The sequence below is a fragment of the Neodiprion fabricii genome, chromosome 1 (assembly GCF_021155785.1).
Source record: "Neodiprion fabricii isolate iyNeoFabr1 chromosome 1, iyNeoFabr1.1, whole genome shotgun sequence".
NCBI lineage: Eukaryota > Metazoa > Arthropoda > Insecta > Hymenoptera > Diprionidae > Neodiprion > Neodiprion fabricii.
In genome coordinates this window covers 37,164,960-37,181,537 of record NC_060239.1, presented here as the reverse complement: position 1 = coordinate 37,181,537, position 16,578 = coordinate 37,164,960, and the positions used below count along the sequence as shown (strand labels likewise).

Below are 16,578 nucleotides of genomic sequence, written 5' to 3'. Positions count from 1 at the left end.
ATAACAATTTACGTGACGGAACACCGTGCCGGTATTATCAATTCGTGAAGTGTGAAAGTGGGGTATAAACTGTTGTATAAACGTCACGAATCTTATCCTTAACACAGCTGAAAGCTTGCAGTAGTGTATAACGATGATGTCAATTCAGTTGGAAAACGTTATCAGATTAATTTACAACCGGTAGTGAATTATCTGTCGTATACGGTGCAGATTGTCAAATGCGATACAAATATTTACCTGTGATTTGTTGTTCGAGTGGTAAAACGGGGTCATAATCAATGAGAGTATAAAAATCCAGCGATACTGATGTTATATATACAACAACTCGAATCGCGGAAGTCAAATACGGAGAAACGACGCTTCACTGTCGACTGGCGCCATGAAGACCTTAATCTGTGTCGCTGCCTTCTTGGTAAGTTATAGTTGGTCCCATCGGAAATGCTTGATGACGATCAAGCCGCGGATATAGCAGCTTCGAAAAAGCACAGAAGCTTGTCAAAATTTTGAACCATCTCGCACGTTGATTCCTTAGGTAATTTGCGAAGCTGGACATCCGAATCTGAGCTTTCTGCGAGCTTTGGTACGAGGCGAGGATGGCGTTTCAAGAACCGACTTCCCGGCGTACGAAGACAAGTGCACGAAGATCCGAGAATGCATAAGTTGTTCCGAAGCGAAGGTGTGTTTGCCGAATGGCGAGCCGATTGGGACAGTGAATTGCTCCGTCTGGAGCCCTTCGACGCCATTCTGCGACCCGGAGAACGGTCTTTGCACCTCTGAGGAGCCCTCGAGCTGCGCGGAGAAACAGAGACCGTTCCCATGTCCGCCCCAGGATGGCACTTATCCGGACCCGGAGGACTGCGGGCGGTTCCACTACTGCGTTGGTGGCAAGGATACGACGATAGTCTGTCCGAAGAGGAACGTCTATGACCACAGTCAAGGGACCTGCAAGCTTCGCCGACGGCTGTCTGACTGCGTGGAATTCAACTGCGTCCACAGAGAGGGCGAGGACATTTTGTATCCCGAGGATGATCGCATCTGGGCGACTTGCGCCGCTGGCAAAGCTTACATCATGGGTCGATGCAAGGAGTACGAACGGTACGACATCGGCCTCAGGAAATGCTCCAGGATCTGCAGGGCTGTTGAGAACCAGCCGATCGAGGGCGAGTGCGGTAGCTACATCAGGTGTGCTGAGGTTGGAATTGGGCAGTTGGAACCCGTAAGGTTCCCTTGTCCACCTGGCCAAGGCTTCGATACTGGTAAGAAAGTGTGTAGCCCGAGCGTTTCTTGCTCCGCTTCATCCGGTAGCGAGGAAAGTAATGCTGGTAATGAGGACGGCGAAAAGGATGAGGATGACGAGGTCGATGCTGAGGCTGGTGGTTCGCGATTACTCTCTTTCCGCATCAACAGTTCTGGCAATTCGAACAGTAATAACAACGTTTCGAACGGAGATGACAGCACGAACGGTAATTTAATCAATGGTAACGGTAACGGAAATAATACGAATTCCGGAAACGTTGGATCAGCCGGTCGGTCTGTTATTGCTTCTCGTATCATCAACAACTCGGGGAGTAATAACACGGACAACAGTATTGAAAACGGTGACGATAGAGTCGGCGGAAATCTCGTGAATGGTAACAACAACGGAAATTCAGTAAACTCGGAAAATGTAGGATCCGGAAACCAGAATAGGATGGCATCTCGAATCATCAACAACTCGGGGAGCAACAATTTTAAGAACAATGTCGAGAACGGTGACGATAAAGTGGCAGGAAACCTCGTGAACGGTAACAACAACGGAAATAAGGAAAGTTCGGGAAACGTCGGAACTGGAAATCAGAATAGAATGGCATCTCGAATTATTAACAACTCGGGGAGCAACAATGTTAAGAACAATGTCGAGAACGGTGACGATAAAGTGGCAGGAAACCTCGTGAACGGTAACAATAACGGAAATAAAGAAAGTTCGGGAAACGTCGGAACTGGAAATCAGAATAGAATGGCATCTCGAATTATTAACAATTCGGGGAGCAACAATGTTAAGAACAATGTTGAGAACGGTGACGATAAAGTGATAGGAAACCTCGTCAATGGTAATAACAATGGGAACAGTGAGGACTCCGGAAACGTTGGATCCGGAAATCAGCACAAGGCTGAACCTCGAATCATCAGCAACTCAGGAAGCAACAACTGGCACAATCAGATTGAGAATGGAAATGGTAGGGTGACCGGAAATCTCGCGAATGGAAATAACAATGGGAATAACAACAACTCGGGGAATGTTGGTACCGGAAATCGTGACCGCCGATCGATACTGGTCCGTATTAATAATTCCGGTAACGAGAACAGCGTCAACAACATTGTGAACGGAAACGACGAAAGCAACGGTAACCTCATAAATGGTAACGACAACTCGGGGAATAGTAACGACGGAAATATCAGTTCTAGTAACCAAAATGGTCCGTCTTCTCGTATTAATAATTCGGGGAACACCAACGCGAACAACAGCATTGCGAATGGAAACGATAGTTCTAACGGAAATCTGGTGAATGGAAACGGCAACTCGGGAAATCATAATAATGGGAATGTCGAGACTGGAAACCATGGAAAATTGGTTTCGAGGATAATTAATAACTCGGGAGACAGGAACAGCAAAAATGATATCACAAACGGCGACGATGTCGTCGTGGGCAACCTCATCAACGGCAACAACAATGGAAACAGTCATTATTCGGGGAATACTGGATCCGGTAATCAGCATGAACCCGCCGCTCGCATCAATAATTCCGGAAACGACAACGCGAACAACAGTGTTGCCAACGGGAATGACAGCAACAACGGAAATCTCGTTAACGGAAACGGGAACTCGGAGAACGGAAATTCCGGAAACATTGGGTCTGGAAACCAGAGAAGATTTGCTTCGAGGATAATAAATAACGCGGGGGACAACAACAAGGACAACAAGGTAGCGAACGGCAACGACAGCGTGGGCGGAAACCTCGTCAACGGAAACTACAACGGGAACAGTCATAATTCCGGGAATACTGGATCTGGCAATCAGCACAGAATGATTTCTCGCATCAATAATTCCGGGAACAATAATGCGGACAATAACGTTGCGAACGGTGACGACAGCTCCAATGGAAATCTGGTTAATGGAAACAACAACTCCGCTAATACAAACACCGGAAATATTGGCTCCGAGAACCATGATCAAGAGACCACAGAATTCAACGATGATCAAGACCAAGGATCAATTACGGAAGAGCAAGCTTCCGGTATGTTAGAATCGATCCACAAACTGGCGGAATGGTTAAGAGATAAGATCTCTGACCGGAACCCACCGGAAAGCGATTCTTCAAACTTGTTACCAACGGAGGAGATTGTGGATGAAGATTCGGAGTCTTAGGATCAAAGAAGACGGGAGTCATTCCTTAACTCAGGCTTCAATCGCTTCACGACACACAAGAATTATGATTTCATAAAACGAGGCGCATGAATGTATTATTTCTTTTAATATTAAGATCGTAGATGTAGATTCAGAATAAAATCATCCTCCTGAGCGCAATGTAGAAACCAAGAGAAAATAAAAAAAAATGTTTACAATGAGACAATAAAAAAAACAATAGAGATGCTTATCCTGTGACGTAATTATTGTTGTATAGTAGAAGTAATGCTGAATCGATCCTACCGGTTGGCAAATTACTCACTACCAATAATACTAGCTGTAAAGATAACTAAACTTTTACTCACCGTACGTTGGCAGCGCTGTCGGTGTGCAGCGATCGATGGATCAGGTCAAACTTCTGAAGTTACCATCTGCCACTCATCTACCGGTTAAATATGAGCTGCGCACCGCACGCTTACTCGTAGATGCACGTCGCATTACTGGCGTGTGGAATACTGTGAAACTGATCGATCGCACCCGTTGAAACGTGGAGCCTAGGTAGCGCCATCTGACTGATTCGGAATTTGTAAACAACATTCGGTTAACAAGTGCTATAGCAGATCGTCGAACTCACAGTGCGATATACCGACTAGAATCGTTATGATCGTCATCGTGGCTTTTTGGTTTTTTTGTTTGTGTTGGTTTCTTTACTGGATACGTGCGATGTGCATACCGAGATCCGATTGTTGTATCACAGTATTCAAGTATCCGGAAATTCATGGAATCTGTAATTCTCGAGCGGCATTTAAATTCTTCGACTTCCTTCATCTTGATGATAATGACCATACGACTTTTGCCATCACGGAAATAATGTACAGCGTGCATAGAAAGCATTGCTGTGATTAGAACGGATAATAAAAGGTAAGCGACTCAGAGGAAAAGTTTCACTCAACCGACTGTTTTTTAAGGTATGGGTTTCGTCGACAATTCCAATACCTATGGAGAAATTTTTTTTAAACTATCCCTTTTGTTTGGTCGAAGCTTCTTCAATTCGAAGTTACTTCGGATTTTCGTATTTGCTTCAATGATCTAGGATGGGAGTTCTAGGTCTATTATGAATTTTAGAAATGAGAACTCACAATGATTGAGCTGTCGAATCGTAATTATCATTTATTACTCATATGGGAAAAGCCTGAGGCATAAAAATCCATGACGTTATAGCGATCTTATTTCACATATATTATCGTTGCGTGTAAATCCTATCATTATGTGATATCAAATAGGCCTAATGTAAACGTACGTCGCCCGCTTGACTCACATCATCGCAACCTCGCGTATATGATACGTTGTTTTTCGCATTGTTTTCGTGTATCCGTAGCGGGGGGATCTTGAGCCGTTGCCGTCCCCTCGGTCAGAGATTTATTGTCAAGGGATCGGAGAATCTCGAGCCGTTGCCGTTCTCTCGATCTCTATGACACGAACTGTTTTCGTCAACCTCGTTAGGTTGGATGTGTATCGACCTTAGGCCTTATCGTGAGCGTGTTTTCCGAAGCGCGTCGTTCCGACGACTGATTTCAAATTCGCACGCGCGCCTGCTCACTCGTCGGCGAGAAATCAGGCATCAGTGCTGCCACGAGCCGAGATCGCGGCGATCTCGAGAAACTACGATGGTGCGATATCCAAACGACCTTCAGTGCACCAAACACCTTCATTTCGGTATGTTTTCTAGTCGAAAAGTGCAACTAAAATAATTGATAAATATGCGTGTCATTTTCGTTACCGTTTCTAATTATATAGTCTATTCAAGATTAATTTTTTTCTCTGGCAAAAAGTATCCATGTTTCTACAATAGTCTGAAATGTCATGGTCAAAATAGTTAAGAGCAAAGTTGGGAAAAGCCGGGTCGATGGAGACCAAAACATTGAGGTTTTCACCCCTCGTTTAAATGGTTTTCGCTATTTTCTCCCTTATTTTCGAAAATACGAGAATAAACATGTGATACTTCTTTACGCATTTTTTTTATCCCCGACACCTTTTGTTGGATATATTTTTTGATAAAGTGATTAAGTTCCGAATTAAGCGGCTTGAGTGCTTCCGGATTCATATCTAAAAAGCACTACCTTTCATGCTTATTAACTGGTCCTATTACGTTTTCTGTCTCTTGAATAAGCTTCATCATTGGTTCTGTAGATACGAACTGCTATACTCCATTCCCGTAACTCAAATTCACACTGCGAAGGTTATTGTGCAATTCCAAGACTCGATAAATGCGACAAATATTAGCACCTCTGGTGTACTTGAGACATTTCAGAACACGCTGTCAAATTTATAAAATTATAAATTTGTTCAAGTGTGCATCACCGGATAAAATATTCGAACTTGATACATCTGCTTCGTACATGAAACATCATGAAATATCGACAGGTGGCAGTTTCCACCTTGTCAAACTTGAAAAAAAATGCTTACAGGTGATTTCGCCCGTGGCCACGACTTTTGCTGCACTATAAAAAGTATCTAATTCTCTGTCTCAAATCGATCCTTCTGCCGCGAAACCCGCAATGCGCACTAAATATTCTATGACTTCGCGCAGTTTGCATACCTCTTCGGACTCTTCAGGGTTCCATATTTTAGTCTTTAACATCATAAGAGGATAGTCAATGTCTCCATAATTTACTGTACCTGATAATAAAAAGACAATCTTTCAGGATATACTTATATCATACCCAACTCATATTGTATAAACATCAAAGCTTCCAATCGCTCAGCCATATCGTGAAAATGTAATATCAGTGACCATTATACAACTTAAAATTAATAATCCTCACCTGAAAATACAAAGATGTTGGACATGTCAAATACGCCAAACATATGCGAAAGTCAAGGGAGCACATCGTGCTGCCGTATAACTACGAGTGACATCGAGGAGGCATATTCATTTCTGGACGGAACCAGAACGAACGGCACACCAAACCGTCTCCATAGATTTTTGATTGCAGTTCTACGCAAGTATGAAATCACCTTTCACATTGTATTACATCCAAAGACCTTTCTATGGGAGTTGAATATACTTATTGTGGACCCTGTGTCATGGGTTATTATTATTATTATTATTATTATTATTATTATTATTATTACATCACATGCATGTGTGCCGAACTTCAACAAGCAATAAAACTAGGCTTTCATCGACGAACAGACCTGCTTAACATCGTACGTTCTCATCAACCTCGTAACTAAACTGTAGAAATTACGGTTCAAATTGAGAATGGCGGCGGTGTTCGAAATGAATCTGATACTGACCGCGATACTGGTATTTGCTGCCGAACTTAGAGTCCTGAACAAGTGGAATTACATCAAGATTCGCGGCAACGAATCACTGCCAAGTTACCTTAAAGCCGAGAGCTAGCCGAGAATCATTTTCCTAGTCCAACTATTTCCCTATCTTACCGTGTACAAGCTTGGTTTTATATCTCAAGATCGCGAGAATATTTTGGAATGAGAATTATATGGCTGGTGTTCTTGGCCCATATGACTTCAGTCTTAAGGCCTGATTGAAATGAGTCAAGTCGTTCGTATTTGTTAACTGTCAAAAATGATGAAAAAGACATTTTTTCTGTTTTTCTTCTTCTTCACGCCGGAGCACCTTGTGGACACGATTGCGATTGAATGCGGTTCAAGTTTGAAGCACAGGTATTTGGCATCAAACTCTAGCCCCCTATCGATTTTGGCAGGAATCGGAATTCATATCCGGCCGGTATATCATCATCCCTTCAAAAAGCACCTCTGTTGCAAAAGCCTTTTGCCAAGTACATTAAAAATTTTGTCATTAGTTACCGTATGTGGTAGTAAGGCTAACAGGAAAAAATTTTAAACTCGACTTATCTGTTACAGAAATGGACTACAACTACGGCTCGCCGGAAACCTGCAATGCGGGCCTTCTGGGGCCGAGTCTGGTCAATTTGTATAATGTCACCTCGTACTATTTATTTCTATCGATTCTAGAGACATTTGTGAGAAGAAAACAAGCAATCGCTCAAACCTGCGAACGGATCACACCTATCCGTACCCCGGATGCCGAGTATGACTTCATCGTAGTGGGAGGTGAATTGATTTATAAAATAAACAGTTTTCACTTACAGAAAGGATTTCAATACGCATCGATGCTACGAGAGTTGAATAAAGTAGGGAGAACACCAGTGCAATAGCAACATGACCTATGCTTCTATCGTTCACAGGCGGAGCAGCCGGATCTGTCATCGCTGCAAGACTGAGTGAGAATGCGTTCTGGAAAGTTCTGCTTATTGAGGCAGGCCCGGACGAACCAGCAGGTCTATCCATCCCTGGTCTTGGTTCTGTTATATCTCGTAGGTGTACCAACAAATCCCGAAATCCTGTTTCGCTGAGAAGTTCAAAAAATCTGTGAATCTTATTTTGATAGGAACATCTATCGAGTGGGGATACCAGTCGATAAACGAGAACTACGCCTGTCTCAGTTCGAATGGTAGCTGTCCGATCCCTGCAGCCAAAGCTCTCGGTGGAGGCATGGCGAAGAATGCAATGATATACCTACGCGGCGGCCCGTTCATATTCGATCAATGGGCTGCAATGGGTAACGAGGGATGGTCGTGGGAAGACGTCCTACCGTTTTTTAAAAAGTCCGAAAAAAACGGTGATATCGATAGTGTTGGTCGAGAGTATCACGGCACGGATGGACCGCTTTTTGTCGAAAGATTTCCGTCCAAGCCACTCCTCGCAAATGTAATACTCGAGGCAGCCGAAGAAGCGGGTTTCGGCGTCAGCAATGACCTCAACGGAAATGATAATATTGGCTTCGCAATAGTTCAAACAACGAGCCACCACGGTGCGAGACGCAGCAGCGCCGCAGCGTTTCTGCGGCCAATCAGACATCGCACTAATCTCCACATCACTCTGAACTCCACTTGCACGAGGGTCATAATCGAGAATGGACAAGCAGTTGGAGTTGAATATTACAAAGTGAGCTGGGAAATTGAAATTAATGAATTTTTCCACATTTGATTTGTTTATTTGAAACGTCAACAATGGCAAGTGGCTGATCTCGATAAATTTTCCTTAGGTTGGCAATTTCTACACGGTACGCGCATCCAAGGAAGTCATCGTTTCCGCAGGTGCGATTGGGTCTCCCCATCTTCTACTGCTTTCTGGAGTTGGGCCGGAAGAAGATTTGAAATCCAAGGGAATCGACGTGGTCGAAGATTTACCTGGCGTCGGTTGCAATTTCCATGATCATATGATATACCAGGTTGCGTTCACCGTTAATGAGCCTGACGTCTACGATAGCAAGTGGGCTGCTCTTGCTGAGTACATCGGCTTTCAGACTGGGCCCTTGTCTAACAGCGGACTCAATCAAGTGGCTGGCGCCCTATTATCCGGGATTACTACACCCGACCTTCCGGACATTCATATAGTCATTGACGGTCATTGTAACAGTTTCGAACTATGTGGAATGGGCGCACTTAGCAATGACGGTAAACGCGAAATCGTGTTTTCGGCAGGTTACGAGCATCCGAAATGTAGAGGTACTTCTGACTCCCTGAACTCTTGCAACAAAATTCTACCACCCGTAATTGAGGAATGGAGAACTACAAGCCCGCAAACCAACTGCAGATATTTTCTGTTCCAGGAAAAATCAGTCTGGCTTCATCGGATCCTTTTGAGTATCCTTCGATCTGGGTCAACTATCTCTGCGACCCTGACGACGTTGCTGGGGTTGTGAGAGCCATCGAGTATTCACTGGAATTGGTCAATACGCCGGCCATAAAGGCCTACAACATGACCTTGGCCGAAACACCTCTCGAGGCATGCTCAAATTACACTTTTGCTAGCACGAAATACTGGGAGTGCGCAGTTCATCACAATGCTATTGGGGAATACCACATTTCAGGCTCCTGCAAAATGGGTCCGTCATCGGACCCACTTGCCGTTGTCGACCCTCGGCTCCGAGTCTACGGAATACAGGGACTACGCGTGGCGGACGCTTCTATTATGCCGCAGGTAAGTATCGAGATGACGTACTTCGATCCATTCGTTGATTTTGAAAAGATGTAGATGCCTCACCTATGAGCACTGCCAATCATTCATAGAGACCGTTGACTGGCCGATGAGTGACCGTGGCATAACTTTACTTACAGGTGACTATCGCCAATACTGCAGCATCTTGCGTCATGATTGGAGAACGAGCTGCGCACATGATCAAGCAAGATTGGAATTATACGGATGCGATATAATATTTTTAATAATTCGTCACGATGAAACCTGTCCTCAGTAAAGACGCATTTAAAAAAATATATATACCTACCCGTTCATGATAATTGGCTGTTGGAGGGAGAAAAATAACTACATTTGAAAGGATCAACCATCATCATATTCCACGTACCAATTTAATAAAGCGCACTTATGAGAACGTTCGTGCTGAAAATCGGCTGTCAAGTGCAGATTTTCCTAAACTCGGGAATATCTCAGAATGGCCGACGACCGTTGTGCCTGAATTCTAAGTCACGTCTTGGTTATTGACGCTAACAGCACAATGACACTAAAGTCATGTAGATATGTCTAATTCTATAACTAGTCGAACATTTCCGAAATGTATTAATTTCTGTCTCGGTATCGTACGATAACTGGAAAACCTGTATGCTCACACACAAAGATTGTTCTATTAAAAAAAAAATTACTTTCACTCGTCAAAGAAAATGTTCCAGAGTACATTCATCGGTACTATATGCTTCATGCTCAGAATCAGATACATCAATGAGAATTTTAAATCATGCTTACATATATCTTTTATTCTGCTGTTCAGAATTATTTACAAAATGGTGTTCACACATCTCAGGTACAATCGTTATAATATACCGTGATGCATCAAAATGCCTTGATTCTTGATCAAGGAGTCACAAAACCGAAGCGAACATATGCAATGTCCATTAATGGATTTTCAGTGGCTCACTTTTTTTTTCTACGGATCTATGGAAATTTCATGTGTCTCTGATCAGCGTATCGTTTGTATATCCTGTCACTCGCGTCGCTAGTCATTGGCATATAACATTTGCTTCAAAAAGAAACTTGTTCCAGTTTTAATTTCAGAAAAATAGTGAGCCACTGGGAACTCATTAATGAATATTAGCCATACGGCACGAAATACTTCAGAAGTATTTCGGAAACGTCGCTTTTGAGATATGTTATATATTGTGTTTTGCATCCGGTTGGCCGATAAATAATTTTTACCATCAAACGCCTTAATATTCAATCATTCCTTCTGATTAAAAAATTATTCACTACGAATAATACTAGCTGTAAAGATAACGAAACTTGTTACTCACCGTACGTTGGCAACGCTGCCGGTGTGCAGCGATCAATGGATCAGGTCAAACTTCTGAAGTTACCCTCTGCCAGTCATCTTCCGGTTAAATATGAGCTGCGCACCACACGCTTACTCGTAGATACACGTCGCATTACTGGCGTGTGGAATACTGTGAAACTGATCGATCGCACCCGTTGAAACGTGGAGCCTAGGTAGCGCCATCTGACTGATTCGGAATTTGTAAACAACATTCGGTTAACAAGTGCTATAGCAGATCGTCGAACTCACAGTGCGATATACCGACTGGAATCGTTATGTCGATCGAATCGATAAATCTGAGACCCGCAAAGCCTTGAGAACTTTTCGCATTATCTAATCTGTACGCCAATCGTCCAAATGTGTTCAAGAACACACAACTCGCAAAGCCTGAGACAGTCTCAATATGAACTTGTTATGCCAAAAGTCTGGCGGCTTACGATATTACGATATAAAGCTGCTTCATGGAGGTGAAAACTATGCGCATATACTTTAAAACATCTCAAGCTACCGTACGCGAGCTGAAAAAATATGTTGTAAGACACATGTTGTTGCAAGGCCCCATCCTCTATTTGAACAGGAATGTAGTGCTCTGCTGATCTCCTGTGCATGTTGATGTATCATTACGTAGGCGGAAAATATGAAAGGCAAATATTTTTGGGTGATACGCCCTCCATCAAATCGAGTATAAATTTCTCGACTACTATCCGAGGAACGTATAACGTGGGTAGTTTCCGATGAGCAGAAATCAAATCTTCAGCACGCCAAATACAGATTAGTGCACCGTAGCAGTGTCACACAGTGGCACAAATTGCAAGAACAGTCAGTATTTTTCGAAATTTAACACGACGTGTAATTGCGAGCAGTTATTGTCGTACACTTGCCCAGTCTGGAAAATCAGTTGTCCAGAATTACGGTGATCGGTTCCAAAATCTGGATCACATTAATTCAGGCCCATAGTAGGATTTTGGAAGTAAACAAATACCGATATACGTTATGGTGATAACAAATAAAATACCTTGCGGATACAGGAACAAGCTCAATTAAATTTCGTGTTAAAACGGGCGTCTTTTACGTTGTGAGGAGATTTAGTTTCCACCGACAAGAAGGTCACATTTGTGACCCAGGGAAAACTGAGTATGTTAGAAGTTGGAGTTCGTAAAAAAAAAAAACGTGATCCGTGACAGTTTGTTGTTCGATGGAAAATAATTTGTCTGAAAATAGTCGGTGTACTGCAATCAGATTTATATTGTTGTGCGGTCTGATTATTATATATTGTTTAAATCAATTATTGTTATTCTCGGAAATCTCGTCCGCTTTTAACTCGACTCATCTGTTACAGGAATGGAGTACAACTACACCTTGCCGGAAACCTGCAATGCGGACTACCTGGGGCAGAGTGTAGCCAGCATATGTAATGTCACCTCGTACTATTTCTTTCTGTCGATTCTAGAGACATTTGTAAGAAGAAAACAACGAATCGCTCAAACCTGCGAACGCATCACACCTATCCATATCCCAGATGCCGAGTATGACTTTGTCGTAGTGGGGGGTGAGTTGTTTTATGAAATAATCAATTATCACTCACCAGACAGATTTCAAAACGCATCGATGCTACGCGAGTTGAACAAGGTAAAGAGAACGTGAAGGCAATCTCTTGTACTTTTTTCGTTTTTAGGTGGAGCAGCCGGTTCTGTCGTCGCTGCAAGACTGAGTGAAAATCCGTCCTGGAAAGTTCTGCTTATTGAGGCAGGCCCGGACGAACTAGTAGCCGCATCCGTCCCTGGTTTCACTTATGTTGTACCCGGTAAGTGTACCAGCATATCCAAAAATCCTGTTTTGTTAAGTAGTTGAAAAAATCTGTAAATCTTATTTGTGATAGGATCATCTAACGAGTGGGGATACCAGTCGACCAACGAAACCTACGCCTGTCAAGGTTCGAATGGTAGCTGTCCGATTACGCAAGCCAAAACTCTTGGTGGAAGCTTGTCGCACAATGCAATGATATACCTACGCGGCAGCCCGTATATATTCGATCAATGGGCTGCAATGGGTAACGAGGGATGGTCGTGGGAAGAAGTCTTGCCATTTTTCAAGAAGTCCGAAAATAACGGCGATATCGATAGTGTTGGCCGAAAGTATCACGGCACGAATGGGCCGCTTTTTGTCGAAAGGTTTCCGTCCAAACCACCTTTTGCAAATGTAATACTCGAAGCAGCCAAAGAGGCGGGTCTCGGCCTCAGCAATGATCTCAACGGAGATGATCCTATCGGGTTCACTATACTCCAAACAACGAGTCATCGCGGTGCGAGACGCAGTAGCGCTGCGGCATACCTGCGGCCAATCAGACACCGCAAGAACCTCCAAATAACTCTGAACTCCACCTGCACGCGAGTCATAATCGAGAACCGAAGGGCCGTTGGCATCGAATATTACAAGGTGATAATGATACGTGGAGCTACAGAATTTGAATCACTTATTTAGCCTATCCGTAATTTCATTGTTTTGTAGTCTTTTCATTTTGGGACACTGGTAGGGATGATGATTCAGATTCGATTACGCCACATCTACAACTTGAATTGACTGAATTAGTATGTTATTCACGAAGGGCAAGAAGTGGGCCTTTCTTGCTCGCGTGTGGAGTTTACAGTACATTACGGGCTGGAGACGAGTAATGCAAACACAAAAAGTCAAAAAGACCTTGTGAAAGTATCTCCACCACCCGTATTTCATTTGGATTTCATTACACGTCTACGAGGTCGCACTTTTTACTTCCTAGGGAATAGAACTCAGCTATTGGTCTCTAGGGAGTAAAAAGTACAACTATACGTTCTTCGTCCTGCACTTGTATGGAGTTATGCTCTCTATCTCCTGTACTTAGTCCAACCAATTGGTTTTCTTTCTCTCTCCTTATGCTGCTTTCGTTTAGCACTCGTCATTTTCCTAGATGTAACTCTACTCTGTAATTCTGCTTTCCCAGGGCTTGCCACGGCATAATAAACCACCATCATCATCATTTTTCAGTCCTTGCCGCCAAAGTTTGGCCTACTTCAGGTTTCGATTTCTCAAACCTGCTTGTGGCCAAATCAATGGTACTTCACTTTGTCTCTCAATCATCTCATTAGACTTCATTTTTCTGCAAATTTTTTTCATATCATTTTCATTTCTGTGACTTGGCTCTATTATAACGTATCAGACGACGATGCCCATCTGTCAGGCTTCTTAATCGTGGCCTGCTGCGTTCATACACCTCTCAAGGCGGAAGTGTTGGCTGTTTTCCCAGACCTTGAAGCGGGTCAGTCGCAATGTCAACCCAGTTTTCTCCCGGGAGCATCGCCAACTTGAATTCTCTTCGCATCCTCTAGCAGCTATCTCGTATTTCCTCTGCGCGTGCCTGGTCTGTTTTCTGGTGTGAATGAAGTTCTTACCGTTCTTATCCAATGTATCCATAATCCTGGTTTAGCTGTAATGCTTATGCTATCTATGCTTCGTGTACCTCTTTTTTTCTTAATCCTAACTACTTTTCCATAGTGCTGGTCATCCTCCTTGGTCCGTCTGCCCTGCCTTCCTCGGTGGGATCGAACTCCATTTCTTACTAACTAAATCTTATGTTTTAGACTGTGGACTCAATTATAATTCTAATTTCATTCTTAAGTATGTTACTTAACGTTCGTTCTTTTGTTTTTGCTTCTCTCAATTCAATTCAGTTTCATTTCAATTTACTTAATTCTTAATCTCAACTATCGAAAAAAATGTTTCCCGTTTCTTCTGCTTCTCCATGCTCAGTGTTAATAACTTTTTTCTTCGAAACTTTATGTTTATCTTCTCAACTTCATCTTTTGTTGCTCTCACCATCCGCAACTTGATTCGTTCTCCCTGCGTGCTGTTTGAACTTAATTTTAAGAGATTGTATGACATCTCATTTTCTCTTTACTACAGTTTTACTTGGGCATAAACTGCATGACTTATTCATTCATGCATTTTACTTCGGTCACAATTGTAACGCCACAGGGCACTTGTCTTAGGCATGGAATGAACACAACACATCTCGACTGATATCTAACACATTTTCCCCGACTTTGCCGTTTCTCGTTCGCTATCTTCCTCACCCCTAATTATCTCACTCACTTGGTCGCTTACTCGTTCATACCACCAGCCTATAGTTTGAAATATCGTTAACGAGGAGTGAACGAATTTGCAATAATTACAAGCAGAACGGCAAGTTGTACACGGTACGCGCATCCAGGGAAGTCATCCTCTCCGCAGGTGCCGTTCGGTCTCCTCATCTTCTACTTCTCTCTGGAGTTGGGCCGGAAGAAGATTTGAAATCCTACAGAATCGAAGTGATCGAAAATTTACCTGGCGTCGGCAGCAATTTCCATGATCATGCCGTATTCCCGATCTCGTTCACCATCAATGAGCCTGACACCTACCTCAACAACTGGGCTGCTCTTGCTGAGTATATCGCCTTCCAGACCGGACCCTTGTCTAACACCGGACTCGGTCAAGTGGCTGGCGCCCTACCATCTGGAATAACGACGCCTAACCTTCCGGACAATCATATAGTCGGCATGGGTTACTCTGCTGGTTGCGCACCCGGTGGAATCGGCTTACTTAGCAGCGACGGTAAACGCGAAATCGACTTTTCGGCCGGTTACGAGCATCCGAAATGCAGAGGTACTTCTGACTTCCTGAATTCTCGCAACAAAATTCTACCACCTATAATTGAGGAATGGAGAACTACAAGCCCGCAAACCAACTGCAGATATTTTCTGTTCCAGGAAAAATTAGTCTGGCTTCATCGGATCCTTTGGAATATCCTTCAATCACGGTAAACTATCTCTGCCATCCTGATGACGTCGCTGGGGTTGTAAAAGCCATCGAGTATACTTTGCAATTGGCTGATGCACCCGCCTTCAAAGCCTATAACATGACCTTGGCCACGACACCTTTCGAGCCCTGCTCAACCTACACTTTTGCTAGCAGAAAATATTGGGAGTGTGCAGCTCATTACAATGTTACTGGGGAATCCCACTTCGCAGGCTCCTGCAAAATGGGCCCATCATCGGACCCACTGGCAGTTGTCGACCCTCGGCTCCGAGTCTACGGAATACAGGGACTACGCGTGGCGGACGCTTCTATTATGCCGTAGGTAAGTATCGAGATGACGTACTTCGATTCATTCGTTGATTTCAAGATGAAATATATACCTCGCCTGTGAGCCCTGCTAATCATTTATAAAGACCGTTGACAGGCCGATGAATGACAATGGGATAACTTTGCTTACAGGCGACTACAGCTAATACTGGATCATCTTGCGTCATGATTGGAGAGCGAGCTGCGCATATGATCAAGCAAGATTGGAATTACACAGATGCAGTATAATATTCTGCGTAACTCGGTACAATGAAACGGATTTAAAAAAATACATATACCTACTCCTTATGATAATTAGCAGTTGAAAAGGAAAAACACGACTTCACTTGAAAGGATTAACCACAATCGTATATCACGTACTAATTTAATATAGCGCACTTATGGGAACGTTCGTTCATACTGAAAATCGGCTGTCAAATGCAGATTTTCCTAAGCCCGAGAATATGTCAGAACCGTCGGTGACCGTTGTGCCTGAATTCAATTCACCTCTTGGATGTTGATACTAACAGCACAATGAAAATAACGTCATGCAGATATATCTAATTCGATAACCAATCGAACGTTTCTAAAATGTATAATGAATTTCTGTCTCGCAACCATACGATAACCCTAAAACTTATGTGCACGCACACTAATATTGTTCTAATAAAAAGAAAATTTACTT

The 16,578-nt window shown here is 43.2% G+C and overlaps 2 protein-coding genes and 1 pseudogene across 2 annotated transcripts; all 3 read left to right on the top strand.

Moving 5' to 3' along the window:
* Positions 1–267: 267 nt before the first annotated feature.
* LOC124188053 (putative uncharacterized protein DDB_G0286901) lies at positions 268–3,456 on the top strand. The gene is made up of 2 exons (XM_046580346.1): positions 268–412; positions 533–3,456. Exons 1-2 carry the CDS (start codon positions 380–382, stop codon positions 3,404–3,406), a joined length of 2,907 nt encoding a protein of 968 aa, XP_046436302.1. The 5' UTR covers positions 268–379; the 3' UTR covers positions 3,407–3,456.
* A 2,625-nt stretch (positions 3,457–6,081) lies between these two features.
* Positions 6,082–10,652, top strand: LOC124188054 (glucose dehydrogenase [FAD, quinone]-like). Its single transcript, XM_046580347.1, has 7 exons — positions 6,082–6,387; positions 7,277–7,486; positions 7,621–7,749; positions 7,824–8,380; positions 8,481–8,943; positions 9,048–9,418; positions 9,556–10,652. The coding sequence occupies exons 1-7, from the start codon at positions 6,225–6,227 to the stop codon at positions 9,649–9,651; spliced, it is 1,989 nt and encodes a 662-aa protein (XP_046436303.1). The 5' UTR covers positions 6,082–6,224; the 3' UTR covers positions 9,652–10,652.
* Positions 10,653–11,487: 835 nt separating this feature from the next.
* Positions 11,488–16,578, top strand: LOC124188058 (annotated as a pseudogene).

What these genes read in the sequence shown, in the direction of transcription:
- LOC124188054 (XM_046580347.1), top strand. Translation starts at nt 6,225, where the DNA reads ATGTTGGACATGTCAAATACGCCAAACATATGCGAAAGTCAAGGGAGC. An exon ending in ATTTTTGATTGCAGTTCTAC is followed by an intron (nt 6,388 to 7,276) that starts GCAAGTATGAAA and finishes TATCTGTTACAG; the next exon opens with AAATGGACTACAACTACGGC. An exon ending in TCTTGGTTCTGTTATATCTC is followed by an intron (nt 7,750 to 7,823) that starts GTAGGTGTACCA and finishes TTATTTTGATAG; the next exon opens with GAACATCTATCGAGTGGGGA.
- LOC124188053 (XM_046580346.1), top strand. Translation starts at nt 380, where the DNA reads ATGAAGACCTTAATCTGTGTCGCTGCCTTCTTG. An exon ending in TCTGTGTCGCTGCCTTCTTG is followed by an intron (nt 413 to 532) that starts GTAAGTTATAGT and finishes TTGATTCCTTAG; the next exon opens with GTAATTTGCGAAGCTGGACA.